Consider the following 17,191-nt stretch of genomic DNA (forward strand, 5'->3'; position numbering starts at 1 on the left):
CAAAAGTAAAGGTATTTAAAATATCAAAATTTTGAAAGTAAATTGTCGAAGCATTTGTAATCCAGTCCTTGAATTTATTGCCTTCCGGGAAAGCTGTCTTGCTCAAATTATACTTGAAAATGAGAAATGGATGAATCCCAAAGTAGAAAGCTCCAAAATATTTAATTAATTATGGAATGTATATTAAAAAGACAGGTTAGCTGTCATAATAAGATGAGTGTTCATTACACTCAACAAAAATATTGTTTCTATCAAAGTCGAAATTTACTTTAATTGTGATGTTATCTGGATGTGAGTAACTGGTCTAGGTGAACTTAAGTTGTCAGTGGATGTTTGTGTCAGCTACCTGATTCCACTGTAACAGTTGTAGAATCATTCAAAGAAAATGTAGACTCACGGAAGTACCTCAGTCTTGTAAGACTAGTTGGAGGTGATTTTAACCTATCTAATATAGACTGGAATATCCATGGATTCATTACAGATGGTATGCACAGATAATGCTAAGAAGTAATTCTGAATACATTTTTTGAAACTCTCTTTAGCAGCTAGTTCAACAACCACACACTATGGATATGCTTGGGACATTGTAGCGAAAAATAGGTATGACCTTATTGACAGTGCCAGTGTAGAGATAGGGATCAGTGATAATGGTTTCTTCATAGTGACATTAGTAAAGTTAATAAATCCAGCAAAAAGGCCAGAGTGTTTTCATGCTGTAGAGAGCAGATACACAGTTGTTAGCATTCTACTTACACAGTGAATGAACAGCCTTTAATTCCTACATGATCGACATAGAGGAATTGTGGGCCAAGTCTAAACTGATTCTAAATTCGTCAGTTATAAAATCCACTACAGTGGTAAAAAGTATTTATTTGTAAGAAGAAAAGCGCAGCCTGATTTCAGGACCTGTTTCCTATCTTTAGTTGCATCTGCATAAGACCTGTCCTCATTGTTAATGAAAGAAAAGCTATACAGAACCAACAGAAATTCTTAGAGAGAAAACTCCTGTACATACATTAAAGTGTGAGTCCATAAAGGATGCAAAATAGTGCATCCCTGGTATATGGCATGAAATGTGATATCCTCTTGAATACTAGGCATTTGAACATTGAAATGTCCAAAAAAAGTGAATTATATAGACTGTGTGCTGGCAGGCAAGTGTGAAAACACAGTGTAATCCTCTGAGTTAAGTTTGCGACTGGCCACTATTTTGAAATATTTTAACCCCAGTTATGCATCTGGTATATACTCACATAGTAATGTTTGTACAGGGTTTGTTTTTAAGAATTTGTGTTGGTTCTGTTTAGCTTCTCCTATATTAACAATGTGGATAAGTGTTATTGATATATAATTTTGTAAATGCTCCTCAAGATAGGACATGGGTCCTGATACTGGGTTGTGCTTTCCTTTTTAGTTACAACTGTAATGGATTTTTTCATTGATGATGAATATCAACAGTTGTGGATATCCCATCAAGAGAAACATGTGACTGTAAATTGTACTATGGAGAAGTATATACCAAATTAGTGCATTAAGGATGGAAAAAACCCTCTGTGGTCTAATAAGGCGCATGAAGAGTACAACAACTTTCACCATCATATGTTAGTGAAAGATCTCAAGAAAATTCTGCTTTACATAGAATCACTGAGCAGATTAAAGGTTGCTATTCAGCCACTTGTTGACCTGTTTGTTGTGGCAGTAGAAGACAGCAAAAGGAAAGCTGAATTTCTAAATTTAGCATTTAAACAGTCATTTATGTAGGATGGTTGTACAGATGTACCGTACATTGACCACCACCCAGACCCCCATATGATGTGTTTAGTAATAGGAATCCCTGGCATAAAGAAGCAACTGAAAGAATTGAAAACAAATAAGTCATCATTTTCAGATGGAGTCTCAGTTCAGTTTTATAGCGAATACTTTTGCCATTTGTCACTTACTTAGCTAGCATTTATTGCAAATCTCTTGGTTAGTGCAAAATTCCAAATGAGACCTGCAATATTACAGATAAATATCTCTATATCAGTTTGTTACAGAATTCTTGAGCATATTATAATTTCAAGTATAAGAAACTTTCTTGAGACAGAAAAGCTTCTGTACACAAATCAGCGTGTATTTAGAAATCATTGCTCATGCAAGGATCAGTTTGCTCTTTTCTTGCACAATATCCTGTGAACCATGGACGAAGGGCAACCAGTGGATTCCATATTCTTAGACATCCAGGAATCAGTTGACACTGTGCCACACTGTAGACAGTGAATGAAGGTCCAAGCGTACAGAATAGTTCCCACATATGTGAGTGACTCAAGACTTCCTAAGTGATAGAAACCAATGCACTGTCCTGGATGGCGAGTGTTTTATCAGAGACAAGGGTATTGTCAGGAGTGCCACAAGGAAGTGTGATAGCGCTCCTCTTGTTGTTACATGTCCTGATACAGGGTGAGCAGCAATCTGTGATAGTTTTTATATGACACTGTAGTGTAAAGGAAAATGTGATTGGTGAGTGACTGTAATAGGATACGGGGTGACTTAAATGAAATTTCTATTTGGCGTTGTGAACGGCAGCTTACTAACTGTAGTAAAACGTAGGTTAATCAAATGAAAAGGAAAAATAGTCCTGTAATGTTCAAATACAGTATTAGTGGTGTACTGCTTAACATAGCACATGTAGCTTCCTAGACAGTACCAAGAAACCATCAAGTTCAAGTTTAATGACCTATCTGACTGGAGGATTGCGGATAACTGTATTTTACACCTTCATAGCATTATATACTGTTAAGTGCCTTCCATCATGAGCAACTGACTTAGACATTGATAGATAGTCTTTGCAATAGTATGAACTCCAGACTGAAACCATTGGGAAATCAACCTAATTCATGATGGCTGAACTGCTTCCCACATCTTGCAGAGTCTGGTTAAAGTTGTGTAAAGGCAGTGGTATCTCAGATAAATCCAAGGGTACTGAGTTCAGATGATCTAAAGGGCCATGCTAGCACCTTGATGACTGTGGAAATTCTGACATAATTTGAATGCAGTGGCATGATGTACTGTCTTTCCAAAGGGACAGGTGCCTGTAGGTGACAGAGGAGGGAGAGGAAAAAGACAGAAGGATTGATGGCACTTAGGTCAGTAGAGTTCAGCAAAGAAATGTGTGTGTGTGATTGAACATTAAATTACTGTATGGTCTGCTCATGGGAGACTAAAACAATGGGAGACTAAAGCAGATGTGTTAGTGACTCGATTTCATTCCATCTAAACAACCTCCACATCACCGTACCTTCAGTAATTGCCTGAACAGAGACCTATAAGCAGCAGGTTACATGCCACATAGGGTTTTTGACATTCTTGTACTCTGTATTGTATCATGCACAGCAACTCATATCTCTAGATCTTTTTCTGTGATTCTAGTGTCAATTAGTGATGTTCCTGCTTTTGTAACAAAAACTGTGTATCTACTTTTGCAATCTGTGACATTCAGTGCCTCCTCCTTTCATCAATTTGTTGTAACCCTCAGCAGTTGACTGTGGCCAAAGGAATTTCCCCAGATCAACATATTCATGATCTACTTTTGATGAACCAACATGTGAAAAACACAGTTCCTGAATGACCCCATATATGGCACGTCACCTGAGCTGAGCACTCAACATCTGGCTGTGATCAGATAGTTGGATACAGTGGCCCTTGCCTTTCCTGAGCTCGACCATCTTGTAAATGACCAGTTCAAGATCCGACAATATCACAGTTGTGTGACATCCTGAAGTTTTAATGGTGGTGAAATGCTCTCTCTACAACACAGCAGCTATCCCCAAAGTAGAATTTACTGACACTATTGACATGCAACTCTATGATTGGATTCCTTCAGCTATCTTTAACATACTATCAAAACTGTGATGAAGAAAAGGTCTTCTGCCACTAGGATTCAGTTTGGCTACTGCTGTGTCAGGATTGCTAGTTTGGTGTGATTTAGTGATCTTAGCCAAGATGATGGGTATTATTCAACAATCCCTTCACACAGCCAAACAGTCTCCTGTCATAAAGAATCAAGTTCTGTGCCCAGGACAGCACAACACAGAGCCACAAAATGTTCTTCAAACACGCATGGCTGTGCTGTTCTGAGAACTCCATTGTGGCTCCACATGCCACAAAAATGCCACATATTTGTATTTGGTGATGCTTTCATTGTCACATGTGTGATTTGCTCCTGGGGTTGACTCTAAAAAAATGCCATTTAAAGTCAAAACTCCAGGTAACACTATCCATAAAGACTGAGGCACATGGAACTGCACATATTGGAAATGAACTTTCAGAAAGTTAAAGTGGCAGCATTATATGTAAAACAAAACAGCATTGTGCCTACACTCAACTAACGTCGCTTCTGCAGTACTGCTGTGATTCCAGTAGCTACAAGACAAACGTATCTCTTAACAGCGGTAGAGTAGAGTTCAGCCAAAAGCTTGTGAAGAGTCTTGTGTCTTTCCCACTTCAACAACTTAGACAACATGTAGGTTAACACATGATTAATTTGAGCTCTTACCTGGAACATAATTCACAAATATTGTCATACATGATTCAGGCAATGTGAATGCAAACTTCTATTGACAGCTTCTTAATAAAATATAATTCATTCATCACGTTCTGTAGATGTCAGCTACAGGGAGAATGTTCATGTGCAATGAGTCAAGATATATGATAACAAAAGACAAGTGATATGTAGAAACTTAACTGTACATTGTACTGATCATAAATTATCACTTTGCTGCTTAATGGTATTTTTGTTTATGACTACTAAATGTAACCTAGTACATTACAAGTAAAGCCAGTTCTTTCAATAGAACAGTTGTTTCTTCAGTTCTGTTAAATGACTGGTATTTATCTTCTACTGGTAGCTTAATATTTATTTGGTTACATCAACATTGTTCAAAGAAAATACACTGTGGGTGGTGGGGAGGGGGGGGGGGGGGGGCGGAACACCCTCAAGGACATGCTCATTTTATTGACAAGTTAAGTAACAGGCAATTCTTCATTGTTGGAGTATATAATAACAGATTCAAACCAAGTGAAACACGTGTCACAGTAAAGGTTGTCCAATCACATCAATACACAGGGTACCCCCCCCCCCCCCCCCCCCCCCCCCCCCCCCCCCCACCCGCAGTGTCAGTAATGCAGGCGTGTATTCTTGCATGCAAATGGTCAATAAGGTGCTGAATGGCAGCCTGGAATAGATTGTCCCAAGCATCATGTGCTTTTTGTTGTAATTTGACAATGGTTCTTACAGGCCATGGGGAACAGTTAAGTTCTCATTTCATTATGTCCCACAGATGTTTAGTTGATACCTTGAAGAACACATTGTGTTGCAGCAGCCCATACGTGGACACACACTGTCGTACTGAAAAAGTACATCTCCTTCCTGCCACAGAAAAGGCGTGGGGATAACACCCTCTGCAGTGTAGTGGGCACTGGTTACTTTACTGTGCAGAAACACCAAATGTGACCGTGTACTGTAACTAATAGCTGCGAAGCCTGCGATGGGGCCTGTGTGTTGTGGTTGAATGCACTGTGGAATCTCCAGCTCATCAAGTCCGTGCCATAAACATATACATCAATCACTCGTATACCGACAGAAACCACTCTCATCACTGAAGACAACAGAGTGCCATTCCACTCTCCAATCAGCTCTTTCACAACACCATAGTATCATGGTATCCATGCTCGGTAGTGGTGTGGTGTCAGTGGTAGCCCAGCCGTCATCTGAATCCTGCTGCAAGCAAATGGTTCCCAGTGATCCCTGGTGACACAGTAGGTGCAAAATGTGCCGCGATTTCTTTCCCAGACAATATTTGGTAGGCCACCACCGCTTGCACAATGTGTCAATTTTGACTTGTGTCTGTGCTATGAGGAAATCAGTCTACAGGTGTGGAAATGCTCCACTGACCACTGTTGAAAGCAATGACTAGCCACTGGTACACTGTGCCCAAGATGTCCAGCAATCTGTCGATATGTCCATCCAGCTTCCCGCAGGTGCACTGTGCAACCCTGTTCAAATGGCTGAAGCTGTTCACAGGAGTACTTACTCATTGGTTGCGTATGGTTGGACCCTAGAATGAATGTTACAACACTGTTCACCTCTAAACCCAGCACAATTACTGCCTGCAAAGTCAAAGACTTAGTGCTGCCTGACCACCGATGATTGTGGCAAATAATCCAGTAACACTACAACCGTGCGTGTTTTATACTCTGTGCTACTGGACACAGTCATTGAGGGTGTTCCATTTTTTTCTGGCATTGTAGTTACTTATGATTGAAAAACGAGAGGTCTGTTCACGGTACTTTTCTACTTGACAGACAGCTTTACAATAGACACTGTACTTACAATGTGGCTCTCTCTAGACAATTAGTAGAAGGATTATCCAACTTCCGATTCCTTTGTGCCGAAGTACATAACCTTGCTCTGTGCACTACACAAGGAGGCAAAGTCAACATGAAAATTATTTTTGAGTCTTGTATTGTGCTGGTGTAAATCATAATTCAATTGAAATTGATTTTTATTGTTAGCAACAGAAAGCGTGAAGTGTGTATATACTGGGAAATGAATATAAGGATTCCAAAATTGTTAAAACTATCTCTACAAAATGTGCAGCTATTAACCTACGTAATTTTCTAATTACTCACTTTTACTCAATAAATATTCTGTTTACTTTTCATACATTGCTCCGGAAGTTAATTCTGTAATAAAACAGTGCGTGTAAAAATACAAAATAAAAAATACCTGTAGTTCAACACATTGTAGATCTGCTTCTGACAAAAACTGTTGAACAGAACTACATTATTTTATTTGTGTTGACTCCACTTTAAGTTGTTTTCCAACTAGTCTCCAACGAATTTAGTGTATGGCCATTAATGTCTGCTTCTGGTGCCAGCAGGTCATATGCATAAAACGGTCTTTGTGAGATAAAGATTTGAACTGGGAACTTGTTACACGTATCTCTCAGTCATCAACTGAGCTGTATCTGGTACAGTTGAGTTTCGATCCTTAATTAGTATGCTTGTATCATCAGCAAACATTAAAATCGCATTCCACACAGGTGGTGGTTGTACTTAGTTTGTAGCCATGCTACACACTATTGCATTGAGCGATCAATGTGCCTCATCCATATTGGTTGGTGCTCAGCTAATCCCAGGTTCCCAATAAAGTTCGTTGTAGTCAAATATCCTTACAAAATATTTCTATGCATGAACTAAATTCAGCTTAACAATAATTTTCAGTAACGTGTGAAACAGAGTAACTGGAAGGAGCCTCACGCAGATGGAGATTCTTGGTTAATTTTTGACGTCGTCATAGGCCGAGGGTTATTCGTGGGCTATTGAAAATGACTGCTAGGTCGAAACTGGTTCAGTCATTGAAACTTTTTTTGTGAGTATATGTCTGGTATAAACTTTACTGTTAAAAAATGCATCAACTTCTGGTTTCTGCCAGTAAATTGGCAAACATGAAAGAGCAGTAGGTTAGTTAGCTACTTAGATATTTTTATGTTGCAGTGATCATAATTGTGATCATTTTAATTGATTCAACTGTTGGTTCCTAGTGAAATATTGTATTAACCAAACAAAACACTTTTTTAGCTTCTTAGTTTGTAAAAAAGGCTAAAAGAGTGTTTCATTTAGTTAATACAGTAACTGTGACATCTCGCTATGCTGTAGAATGAGTCAGTTATTTTAAAATTATACTACACTTTCTTAATGAAAATATTACAATGTGCTGACATCTTCATTTACATCTACATCAATGTGAATATCTTTAACATTGTTCTTAAGCAAACTGTTTTGGCAGTTTTTTTTTATCTTTTTAATGGTGATCCGTGTGCAGCAGTATGTGCAGCCATGCCCAGTACTACACATTCAGAAATTCTTCTATAGAGTAGAACTTAAAATCAAGCAAATATGATGTCAGTCTGTGTTTTAAATTAATTTTATTGTGTGTTACATTCTTCACATCACTGGATATGTGGTCAAATATTTTCATGAATGAATGTCTGACACTTTTTTGTAGTACAATAAAACTGAGTGATTGATAGTGTTTGTCATGTCTTTTTCTAGTATTATATTGATGAATGTTACTTTTGTTGACAACATGTGTTACAAGGGTGTGAATATACTGTGAGGCTGTTGTCAGTATACTACACTTTAAACAGCTTACTACAAGAGGTTGTGTTGTGCACATCAGAAATTGGTATAAACTTCTGTTGACGAAACTGTTTCTTCCACAATTAAGAGTTAGCCCTGAATATGAAGCCATAATTAAAATAGGACAAATAAGGTCATGTTTTGAGATTTTCAACACTATAATCCACTACGTCATCTATAATCCAAATGCTGCAGAGTTCAAACGTGTAAGATCAATAGATGTGACTTCCAGTTCAGTTTCTTATCAATGTGGCCATCAAGAATTTAGTATATTGTGTTTCAATCATCAATTTTTCTTCATGCATTATTGGTAAGTACATGGCGAGGCCTTGTAAATTAGAAAATTGGATATTGTGTCTTATCTCAGTTCAAAAGAGTCAATTTATAGAAAACCAGTAGCACTACTCACCTACCGATGTGCATGTCACAGTTATAGTTAGCTCACATGATTTTGGTTCAAGTGTAGATGGAGCCTAGTCCACTATGTCATTTGAGAAGCTATTTAACCTGAATTATTTAAGACACTGAGCTGACTAAGTTTAAACACCAGATGCAGTTAAGTGCTCACTACTAACACAGAACTCTACCTACAACAGGTGAATTGTAGTAACCACAAAATTTTAAACATGCCGCTGCTTCATGGCATACAGTGCAAGTCTTCCACTGTATGTATTGTTACTATTGCAAAGCTGATTCAGTGAAACACCCTGATCTTCCAGTCATTCCTCACTATGCCACTTTACCTGTATGGTTTTGACTTCAGTAATAAAAGTTCTCACGAAATGTATGTGAATCCAGTGTTATGTAATGCTGCTTTTTCTTTACATCCGAGATATTCCAAGTTTTCCATTGTGGAATAGTGTCATGATCCTCTACATTATTTACGTACTGTCAAAATTTGACAAACTCTGTAATTCTCAATTGATAGAAACTCCTTTTACATAGTACATAGCTGTGTGACCTTAGAATCCCTCTAGTGTGCCAGGGTAAATTTTTCTAAATGATCTTCCTGTAGAAAATATATGCAGTGAAGTGTAAACATCACAACAGGATCACTAGAACAAGTTTTAGAAAGAAAGGATAATTCCTCTCTTAATTCTCAGATATTATTCTCTTGTAAATAACTTTCATAATTAAGTGCGAAACATTGCTAGGAACAAAACTAAAAGTGTCCACTGTTTTATACACTGGAAGTCTGCTCCTCCTTGTGTATCTTCTGCGGCGGTACATAGTGAATTTTAATATTGTATTTAGCAGGGGTATGTATTTTTTATACAATAGCATATGGAATGATGAAGTTCACTCAAATGTGTTTGTGGGAATTAGCCATCTTTAACATTTTCTGTTACTTTATACCAGACATTATGAACATTGTAAAAGACTTCTTAAAATAAGCAGCATTTTTACCTTTAACAGTTTGGTGTCTGCATCCACTGTGTCTTTCCTCCTTTTTGGTCAAAAGCTTCCTTTTGTGTAAATGCACTGTGGCTGCTTGGAAGTTCATACTTCAGCCATTAATCAGATAAATAATTTTCTTCACTTTCAAGGTAATGAGCTCAAGAATTTTCCTCAAGTCTTTCCTTGAGATGCTCTACTGTGTATATGACTAGAATCAGCAATTAACTTGTATTTCCAGTTGGCCATGTATTGCTTATCAGAGGCGATAATACCTATATTTCAATATCATAATCTGATTCTGTTAAAATTTAATATTAGGGAAATTACTTACTTTTAAAATACTATCATTTTATGTCATGAGTTTGTTAGGTCTTTCTTTATTATTCCATGTATTCTATTGAATTTAACATGTTGGTACTCATTTTTTGTGACTTTTCCTCTTGTAGAGCACAATGTGAAGAAATATTTGTGTACTGCAACAGATAAAATTTCTGCGTACTACTAATTATAACACCATTATTTTGTGCTATTTTAGATCACTGGATGAAAAGAATTGGTAATGTGAGTGTGAAATACATCTCACCAGCAGTTTTCTCCAGCAAGGCCCTGAAGCAGGAAAATAGTGACTTTCATATGCAAATTGCACAAAACTGTTGCCCACGGTGTGGAAAAGTTTACGGTAACAAGGGTAACCTTATGCGACACCTCAAGTTTGAGTGTGGTGTGGCACCGATGTTCAGTTGTCCATATTGCCAGACACGGTGGAAGCGTAAGGATAATATGGAAGTGCACATTAGGACTTTACACATGAGGGAGAGTATTTAGTTGTTAGAATGTCAGAAAGTATTCTCTGTATCTTCCATAATATTTGTACCTTTGTGAAGACTCATGAGATTTATATTTTCATGTAAGGCAGTGGTAATGGACGATTAATCTAATTGGTTCATTGGTTGGTTGGTTTGTTTGTTGGATTGTGTTGGTGAATGATTGTGCTTCCAATTGTAAGTTAAGAACTGCATGCATGAGTGATGCTTTCATTCAGCAATGTCTTTCAGACAATTGGCAAAGATCTCTCTCTGGTGAAGGATTAGTTACACATTAGTGAGCATAGTGCCAAATTTTTGTCAGGTTCCTGAACATAGTGATGGTTACAAAACTATTAAGACAAGTTGGGAGTTATATATCTGGATCTCAGTGAATACATAACATAACTGGTTACACATGAAGATTTTGTTTCAGAGCTTAAGTTGAATGTGTTGTCCAAATCAACATCAGTCCTGTTATGTGTCAAGCTTTTATATGTATGTCTAAGCATTGCACATCATTTACTCTGAATAATGTTAAATCTTTTCATGTGATAACAAACTTCATGTGAGATTCAGTTTGTAATAGGTAGTTGCTTTTTTTAAATAAAATAATTTGTTATTTGATGAACTTCTGTTGTGATATTTATGTGTAACTGTGAATATTTGTGTTTGATTAGAAAAGCAATTGTGTTAAACCAATATTTTTGTATCACTGCAAGTTACGGATTAATTTTAATATTTGTGCAAACTGTGTAAATAGCAGTGTACTAATGCCTGATTTCTGACATGCTGTTATATGAAGATAAGTCAACTTTTCAGTTACCAGTACATTGGTCTTCTAAATAGTTTCTTTCATTTCCTTGTGATAATACTTGTTACATAATTCATGTACACACACGGTGAATCCTCATGCAAAAGGTTTCGCAACCCGGCCAACACTTAAGTTATTGCTGAAGTCTTCTTTGGATCTGTGGTGCCATGTTCCAATAAAAAAGGGAATAAGCAGCTAGATTACTTGAACTTTATGACCCAGTAACAGTGGCACACAGTTTCTGTGAGTTCCCTAATGTGTGGAACTTTATCAGCTGGAACAAGAAGCGATAACAACTTGCACTTAGTTGTGCTTTAAATGTTCCATTGTTAAGGTTCCTGGCCAAGTGTTAATTAAGAAATGGGCTGAGAAAAATTGGCATTAATATATTTTGGATCACACAGTAAAGCATTTTTGTATTACTAATCACATCACGTTTTAGTTGTACTATAGTCTCCAGCTGCCGCCACAATCTGGTGAGACTTTTGCTATGTCACAGGAATTAAAGTGATACTGATGTAACTCAGTCAGCACATAAATGAAGTTTGGAAAGGAGGGAGAGGTCACTCAAACAACAGGTTGAGAGGAACCAGATTTGTGGTGAGTACCTTTTAACCTGATTGGTAAATGATCTGCCCTCCCTTTCCAAGCTTATTTATCCAATCCTAACCAATCCTCTTTTCTCCCTGAGAAAGGAAGACACAAGTACGAAACCTAGGAACAGTCTTTTTCTCTGTTTTCAAGGTTTTATTTGTAAGTTCGTAGAATTTCTGCTATTTTGTCAAAAACTGACATTTTGAGCTTGTGGCTGTGTACAAAATATAGGTTGACTCTTACACTGAAGATTACAGAAACCTGCCACATTTTACAATGCTGTTTATTTATGTAATCAGCACCGTTACCAGTTTTGAACTGATTGGTTCATCTGCGGATGGCTAGTTCGCATTTTACAGTACATTTTGTGTCTTGTTTCCCCACCTGACGAACCTTCCTTGGGGTGGTGATGCCAACAAAGAGTATTACATATCGCCATCTTTGTATACATACCTCCATGTGATGAAACTTCTCAGAGTGTAAGTGGTGTGTGTGTGTGTGCATATATATATATATACACACACACACACACACACACACACACACACACACACACACGCACAAAAAGTGCATTATACAGTTTTCGATACTGCAAGATGATAAGCAACATACACTGGAATGTAGTGGTGCGGATTCTTCATTGGCGTTGCCACCCCATGGAAGTTTCATCAGGTGGGGAATCAAAACACGAAATGTAATGTAAAATGTGAACTAGCCATCTGAAGATGAACCTATTGGTTTCAAATTTGTCACAGCACTGTGGTGCGAAATTGGTAACAGCACTGTTTAAATAAATAAAGAGCATTGTAAAAAGTGGCTGGTTGCTGTAATCGTCTGTGTAAGAGTCAACCTATACTTAGAAATACTTAGAATTTCACCTGATGGGGTTAAGCAGTGGCCAGCCATTGTGTTGTTATTTTACGTGAGTCTTTGTAGATCTGTTTAGTTATTATCTGGATTGTGTCTGGATGAGTTAAGGCCTTCTGTTTAGTATGTTTATGTCATCAGCAAACATAACACAGTGTTGTCCAAAATTAAAGCAACAAACCACTATTTCCCCTTGTTGTGTCTAATTCACGGTATAATCATACAAAGTGTCAATAGATACCTGTACAGTCGTGTTCTGCATGGAAGATTGCATTCTAGTCAATGGAAGACCATGTCATTTATGACATAAGGGCACCTATAAAATGGGGTAGTGTTTTCCGGGTAGTGCCACATCCACAATTGCTGTGTATACAGTTACAGATAGTGCAGTATGGCACAAAGAAGATGCATACCAGACTCTCTGTGGTGAAGGGCCATAGGAAGAATGAAAGCAAAACAGTCGTAAACTGATGTGGCCTGAAGGCTTAATGTGAACACTCTGTTGTTTCTCGGATGTGGCAACGATTTATAGAGACTCAAACAGTATCCCGAAGACAGGGCTGACCACATGTGCTGTCAAAAAGAGAGGACCGTTGTTAGGTCGTAAGGGCACAATGGTACTGCCTTAGTACTGCATGGCAGCTGGCATCTGACCTCGCAGCATTCACTGGATGTGTTGTTTTGAGACAAATAGTGTACAGAAGGCTTCTGCAGAGTAGCCTTTATTGTTGGAGACCTTCTGTATGTATATCTCTGATGTGTCTTAACAGAAGGGAACGTCTAGAGTGGAGTTGTCATCATGGCACCTAGACGGTTGGACAGTGGGCCAATGTTCTTTTTGCAGATGGGTCGTGATTTGGTCTGGAGAGTGATTCTCGATGTGTTCGCACCTGGAGGAAGGGTGGAAAATGATTTCAGAATCCAAACATTGTGGAAAGAGACTGCTATCAAGAAAGTGTGGGCAGGGATTATGTTGACCACTCGAATACCTCTTCATGAAATTGTATGGGTGAATCAGTAAGGTTTAACTACCGTAGGTATTACGATGAGATCTTCGGACCTCACGTGCAGCTGTTGCTAGGTGGTGAGGACCCGAACATTCCATTGATGGACGATAATGCTTGATCTAATAGAGCATGGGTGGTTGATGTTTTCTTGGAAATGGAAGATACTGCATGCATGGCATGGCCTGCTTGCTCTCCTGATTGGAATCCCAAAGAGCATATCAGGGATGCACTAGGAAGACAGGTTGTATCACATCAGCATCCACCAACCACTCTCCAAGACTTGCCAGAGGTGATTACTTCTGACGCTGAGCACATTGACAAGTGCGTAATGTGCATGCAAATCTGTTAAGTTGAAGAAAACGAAGAACATTTTTGTCTACCGTTACGCAAGTTGTAGTTGTTTACATTCTGTGTTCTTTACATTGTTTTTACTTTAATATCATCTGTTTACACTGTTTTGTGGCAAAATAAATGCAAACTTGCAGAATTTCTGTTTGTTGCTTTAATTTTTGACACCAGTGTAGTTGTTGATCAATCGTTTGAAGTTGCTGAAAGGCCATTTCTGTGTATTAGGAACAGGATCACACACAATACTTTACATGGCAGGACTCTCCATTTTTGTCTCCTCACTCTATGATTGGTATTTTTGTGGTGTATTGTGTCAATGTGATTCTCTTACAAGAGTAAATCTCTATCCACACAAGATGGATACCACTAGTTAGTTTCCCAAGTGAAATTTTGTGTGCCACGTAATCGGGGACCTTGGCAAGGTCAACAAATATACCAACAGGTTTGTTTCTGTTATTCAGGTATTCCAGAACATTATGGAATCAGATATGGGTTTCATTGTAGGTAATCTTCTGTAGGGAAACACCAATTTACCTTTCTGTGGTTGCATATAGTGCAAGCATTATCAACAATTCCTTAATGTTCCACTGCCTTTCAGGCTTTTGCCTGAGAAAAATAACTGTATAAGCTCCACTTAAGCTCTCAAAGATGCCATTACATTTTGAAACTGACAATAGTATCATTTGTCGAAGGTTCTAATGCCTTAAAAGTGTAGGATATAACCTGCAAAATTCCAACAACAAGACAGAGGAATTCATTACAAATAGTTGCAATTTAGAATGATCCAGAATCACAGTACGGTGGTAGTTTCGGGCAGTGGAGGGGTGGGGTGGGGATGCCTTGTTGCTCAGTTCCTAGGAACATGGGGTAAACACACACACACACACACACACACACACACACACACACACACACACACACACAGAGAGAGAGAGAGAGAGAGAGAGAGAGAGAGAGAGAGAGAGTTACTACTTCATATCTAAAAATTCATTTATTGAGTAGAAGGAGTGGTCATTCAGAAATTCTTTTAATTTGTTTATAATTGGTGGTTGGCTATATGTCAATCTTTTAATGCTATTTAGCATTGTAGCTTTGCACTTCACTATTAATTTGAATTGGGATGGGTTATTAACAACAAATTTCATAAGTGAATATATGTATTGCGAAGGTACTGTGAGAATCTCGAGTTCCTTAAATAAATGTCTGGCATCAGCTGTTATTCTGATTAAATGTTTTTGTGCAATGAATACTTTTTTCTCTTAATGATGAATTACCCCAAAATATGCCATATGAAAGCACTGATTGAAAATAGGCATAGTAGGCTAATTTTCTGATGTGTTTATCACCAAAATTTGCAATTACGCTAATGGCATAAGTAGCTATACATAGCTGAACCTAACTGCTCAGCAGATCATCAGTGTGTTTCCTCCAGTTCACTCCAATTCAATTTTTCATCAATGCACACACCCAAAAATTTTGAATATTCTGCCGTAGCAACAGACTTGTGTTCAAAGTCTATATTTATCAATGGTGTTATGTACAGAATTCTATATACTGTGTTTTTGCAAAATTTGCTCAGAGTCCATTTGCAGAGAATCACTTAAAATTTTTCTGAAAGACATGATTTACAATTTCTTCAGCTAATTCTTGTTTGTTGGGTGTAATAGCTATACTTGAGTTATCAGCAAAATGAACTAGCTTTGTTTCTTCATGAATACAGAGTGGCAAGTCATTATTTAGAACAATAAGGGGCCCAAGGCTGAACCCTGTGGGGTACCATTCTTGATACCTCCCCAGTTAGAGGAATCTGCTGATTTTTGCAGACTATCTGTACTGTTAATTTCAACCTTCTGCATTCTTCCGGTGAAATATGAACTAAACCATTTGTGCACTGTCCCTCTCATAACAGAGTACTTAAGCTTATCTAGAAGAATTTCATGTTTCACACAGTCAAAAGCCTTTAAGAGATTACAGAATATCCGAGTGGGTGATGCTCAGTTATTCAGAGCATATAAAAATGTGATCAGTGAAAGCATTTATAGCATTTTCTGTTGGAAAGTCTTTCTGAAAACCAAGTTTATATTTTGTTAGTACTTCATTTTTACAAATGAAACCACAGTGAAAGAAGGGGTTAAGTCCAATTTATAGATTTTTCAGGAGAGCAATTTTAAAGTTTAAAATGTTATAGTGTCATTGGTTATTGAAATATGCTTTTGTAATTTATTCAGTACATTCAATGACCTCTTCTTTAGGATTCGTTTATAGTTGAGAAAATATTATTAAAAATTGGGCCTTGCATGTCTTTTTATCTGAATGTCTATTTTTTAATTTCTTTGTATAATGCACTGATTACACTGTAAAAGTCACAATGTAATGTGACATTGCGATGATACTTCACTATAAAACTTCCCTGCAACTTGCTTGACAAAGATTCTTCATCTTTGAGTCTAGTCATTATTGTACAGGATGTTCATGACTAATCAGGTTTTAGGAACAATACTGTTTATCAATATTCTGTTTTTTTTTTATTTTATTATCATTGAACTCATGTAAATTACAATGATTAAAAGCCCATGTCTCAAGTTTTGTATCTTTAAATATACAACTACCACCAATTATTCAATAAATGGTTACAACACATACATTAAAAATGTTGTTAATAGGACATAACTTCAGTAACCAGCATAAATCACAGTTTTTATAACCCACAGTCTTCATTTCTCACTTTTTACTTATTACAAACAAATAACACAAAAAGAGTTTGTAAAGTCACTGCTGGAAAGAAATATTTGTATAGTACTCTTAGGCCCCTGTGTCACAGAACACCTTCAGTTCTTGCAGATCACAACACTTTTCCTTTGTGATAGGTAGCAGTCCTGAAACATTGGACATGCGACCTCTTATTAGCATGGTATCTCAATAGATTTGTTATAATAAAGCAGGCCCTGCTATTTCACACTCTGATATGATATAGTTTCATTTAATTACTGTGACTAAAAGTCTTTACCAGCCTACCTTCGTAACAGGGAGAAGGGAACAAAAACTCTCCTTCTGCAAGCTCTGGTTCCTCTTCCATTCATAAAAGTAGGAGCAGTAACAACTGATATGATCCAAGATCCATTGTAAGTGTCGCGATGTGTGATAAGCCTTGGATGGTGACATTCTGTCTTCATCTCCTT

At 37.5% G+C, this 17,191-nt stretch overlaps 1 protein-coding gene across 6 annotated transcripts; it reads left to right on the forward strand.

Moving 5' to 3' along the window:
• The first annotated feature begins 2,269 nt into the window (after nt 1–2,269).
• Nucleotides 2,270–11,013, forward strand: LOC126473414 (zinc finger protein ZFMSA12A-like). 6 transcript variants are annotated; one of them, XR_007586458.1, is made up of 3 exons: nt 2,460–2,499; nt 7,264–7,411; nt 10,115–11,013. XR_007586458.1 is itself a non-coding variant. In XM_050100439.1 (2 exons), exons 1-2 carry the CDS (start codon nt 2,346–2,348, stop codon nt 10,402–10,404), a joined length of 384 nt encoding a protein of 127 aa, XP_049956396.1. In that variant the 5' UTR covers nt 2,270–2,345; the 3' UTR covers nt 10,405–11,013. The 6 variants fall into 6 exon arrangements, 2 of the variants coding, with proteins under 2 accessions (XP_049956396.1, XP_049956397.1); XR_007586457.1 differs by having other exon boundaries at nt 2,493–2,585; XM_050100439.1 differs by lacking the exons at nt 2,460–2,499; nt 7,264–7,411 and adding an exon at nt 2,270–2,439.
• The last annotated feature ends 6,178 nt before the right edge of the window (nt 11,014–17,191 follow it).

Source organism: Schistocerca serialis, chromosome 4 (genome assembly GCF_023864345.2).
Source record: "Schistocerca serialis cubense isolate TAMUIC-IGC-003099 chromosome 4, iqSchSeri2.2, whole genome shotgun sequence".
Classification (NCBI taxonomy): Eukaryota; Metazoa; Arthropoda; class Insecta; order Orthoptera; family Acrididae; genus Schistocerca; species Schistocerca serialis.

Bases quoted from the DNA above. Each gene is read 5' to 3' on its own strand.
- LOC126473414 (XM_050100439.1), top strand. From the start codon at position 2,346: ATGGCGAGTGTTTTATCAGAGACAAGGGTATTGTCAGGAGTGCCACAA. The intron at 2,440-10,114 runs GTGAGCAGCAAT...GTGCTATTTTAG, and splicing joins GTTACATGTCCTGATACAGG to ATCACTGGATGAAAAGAATT.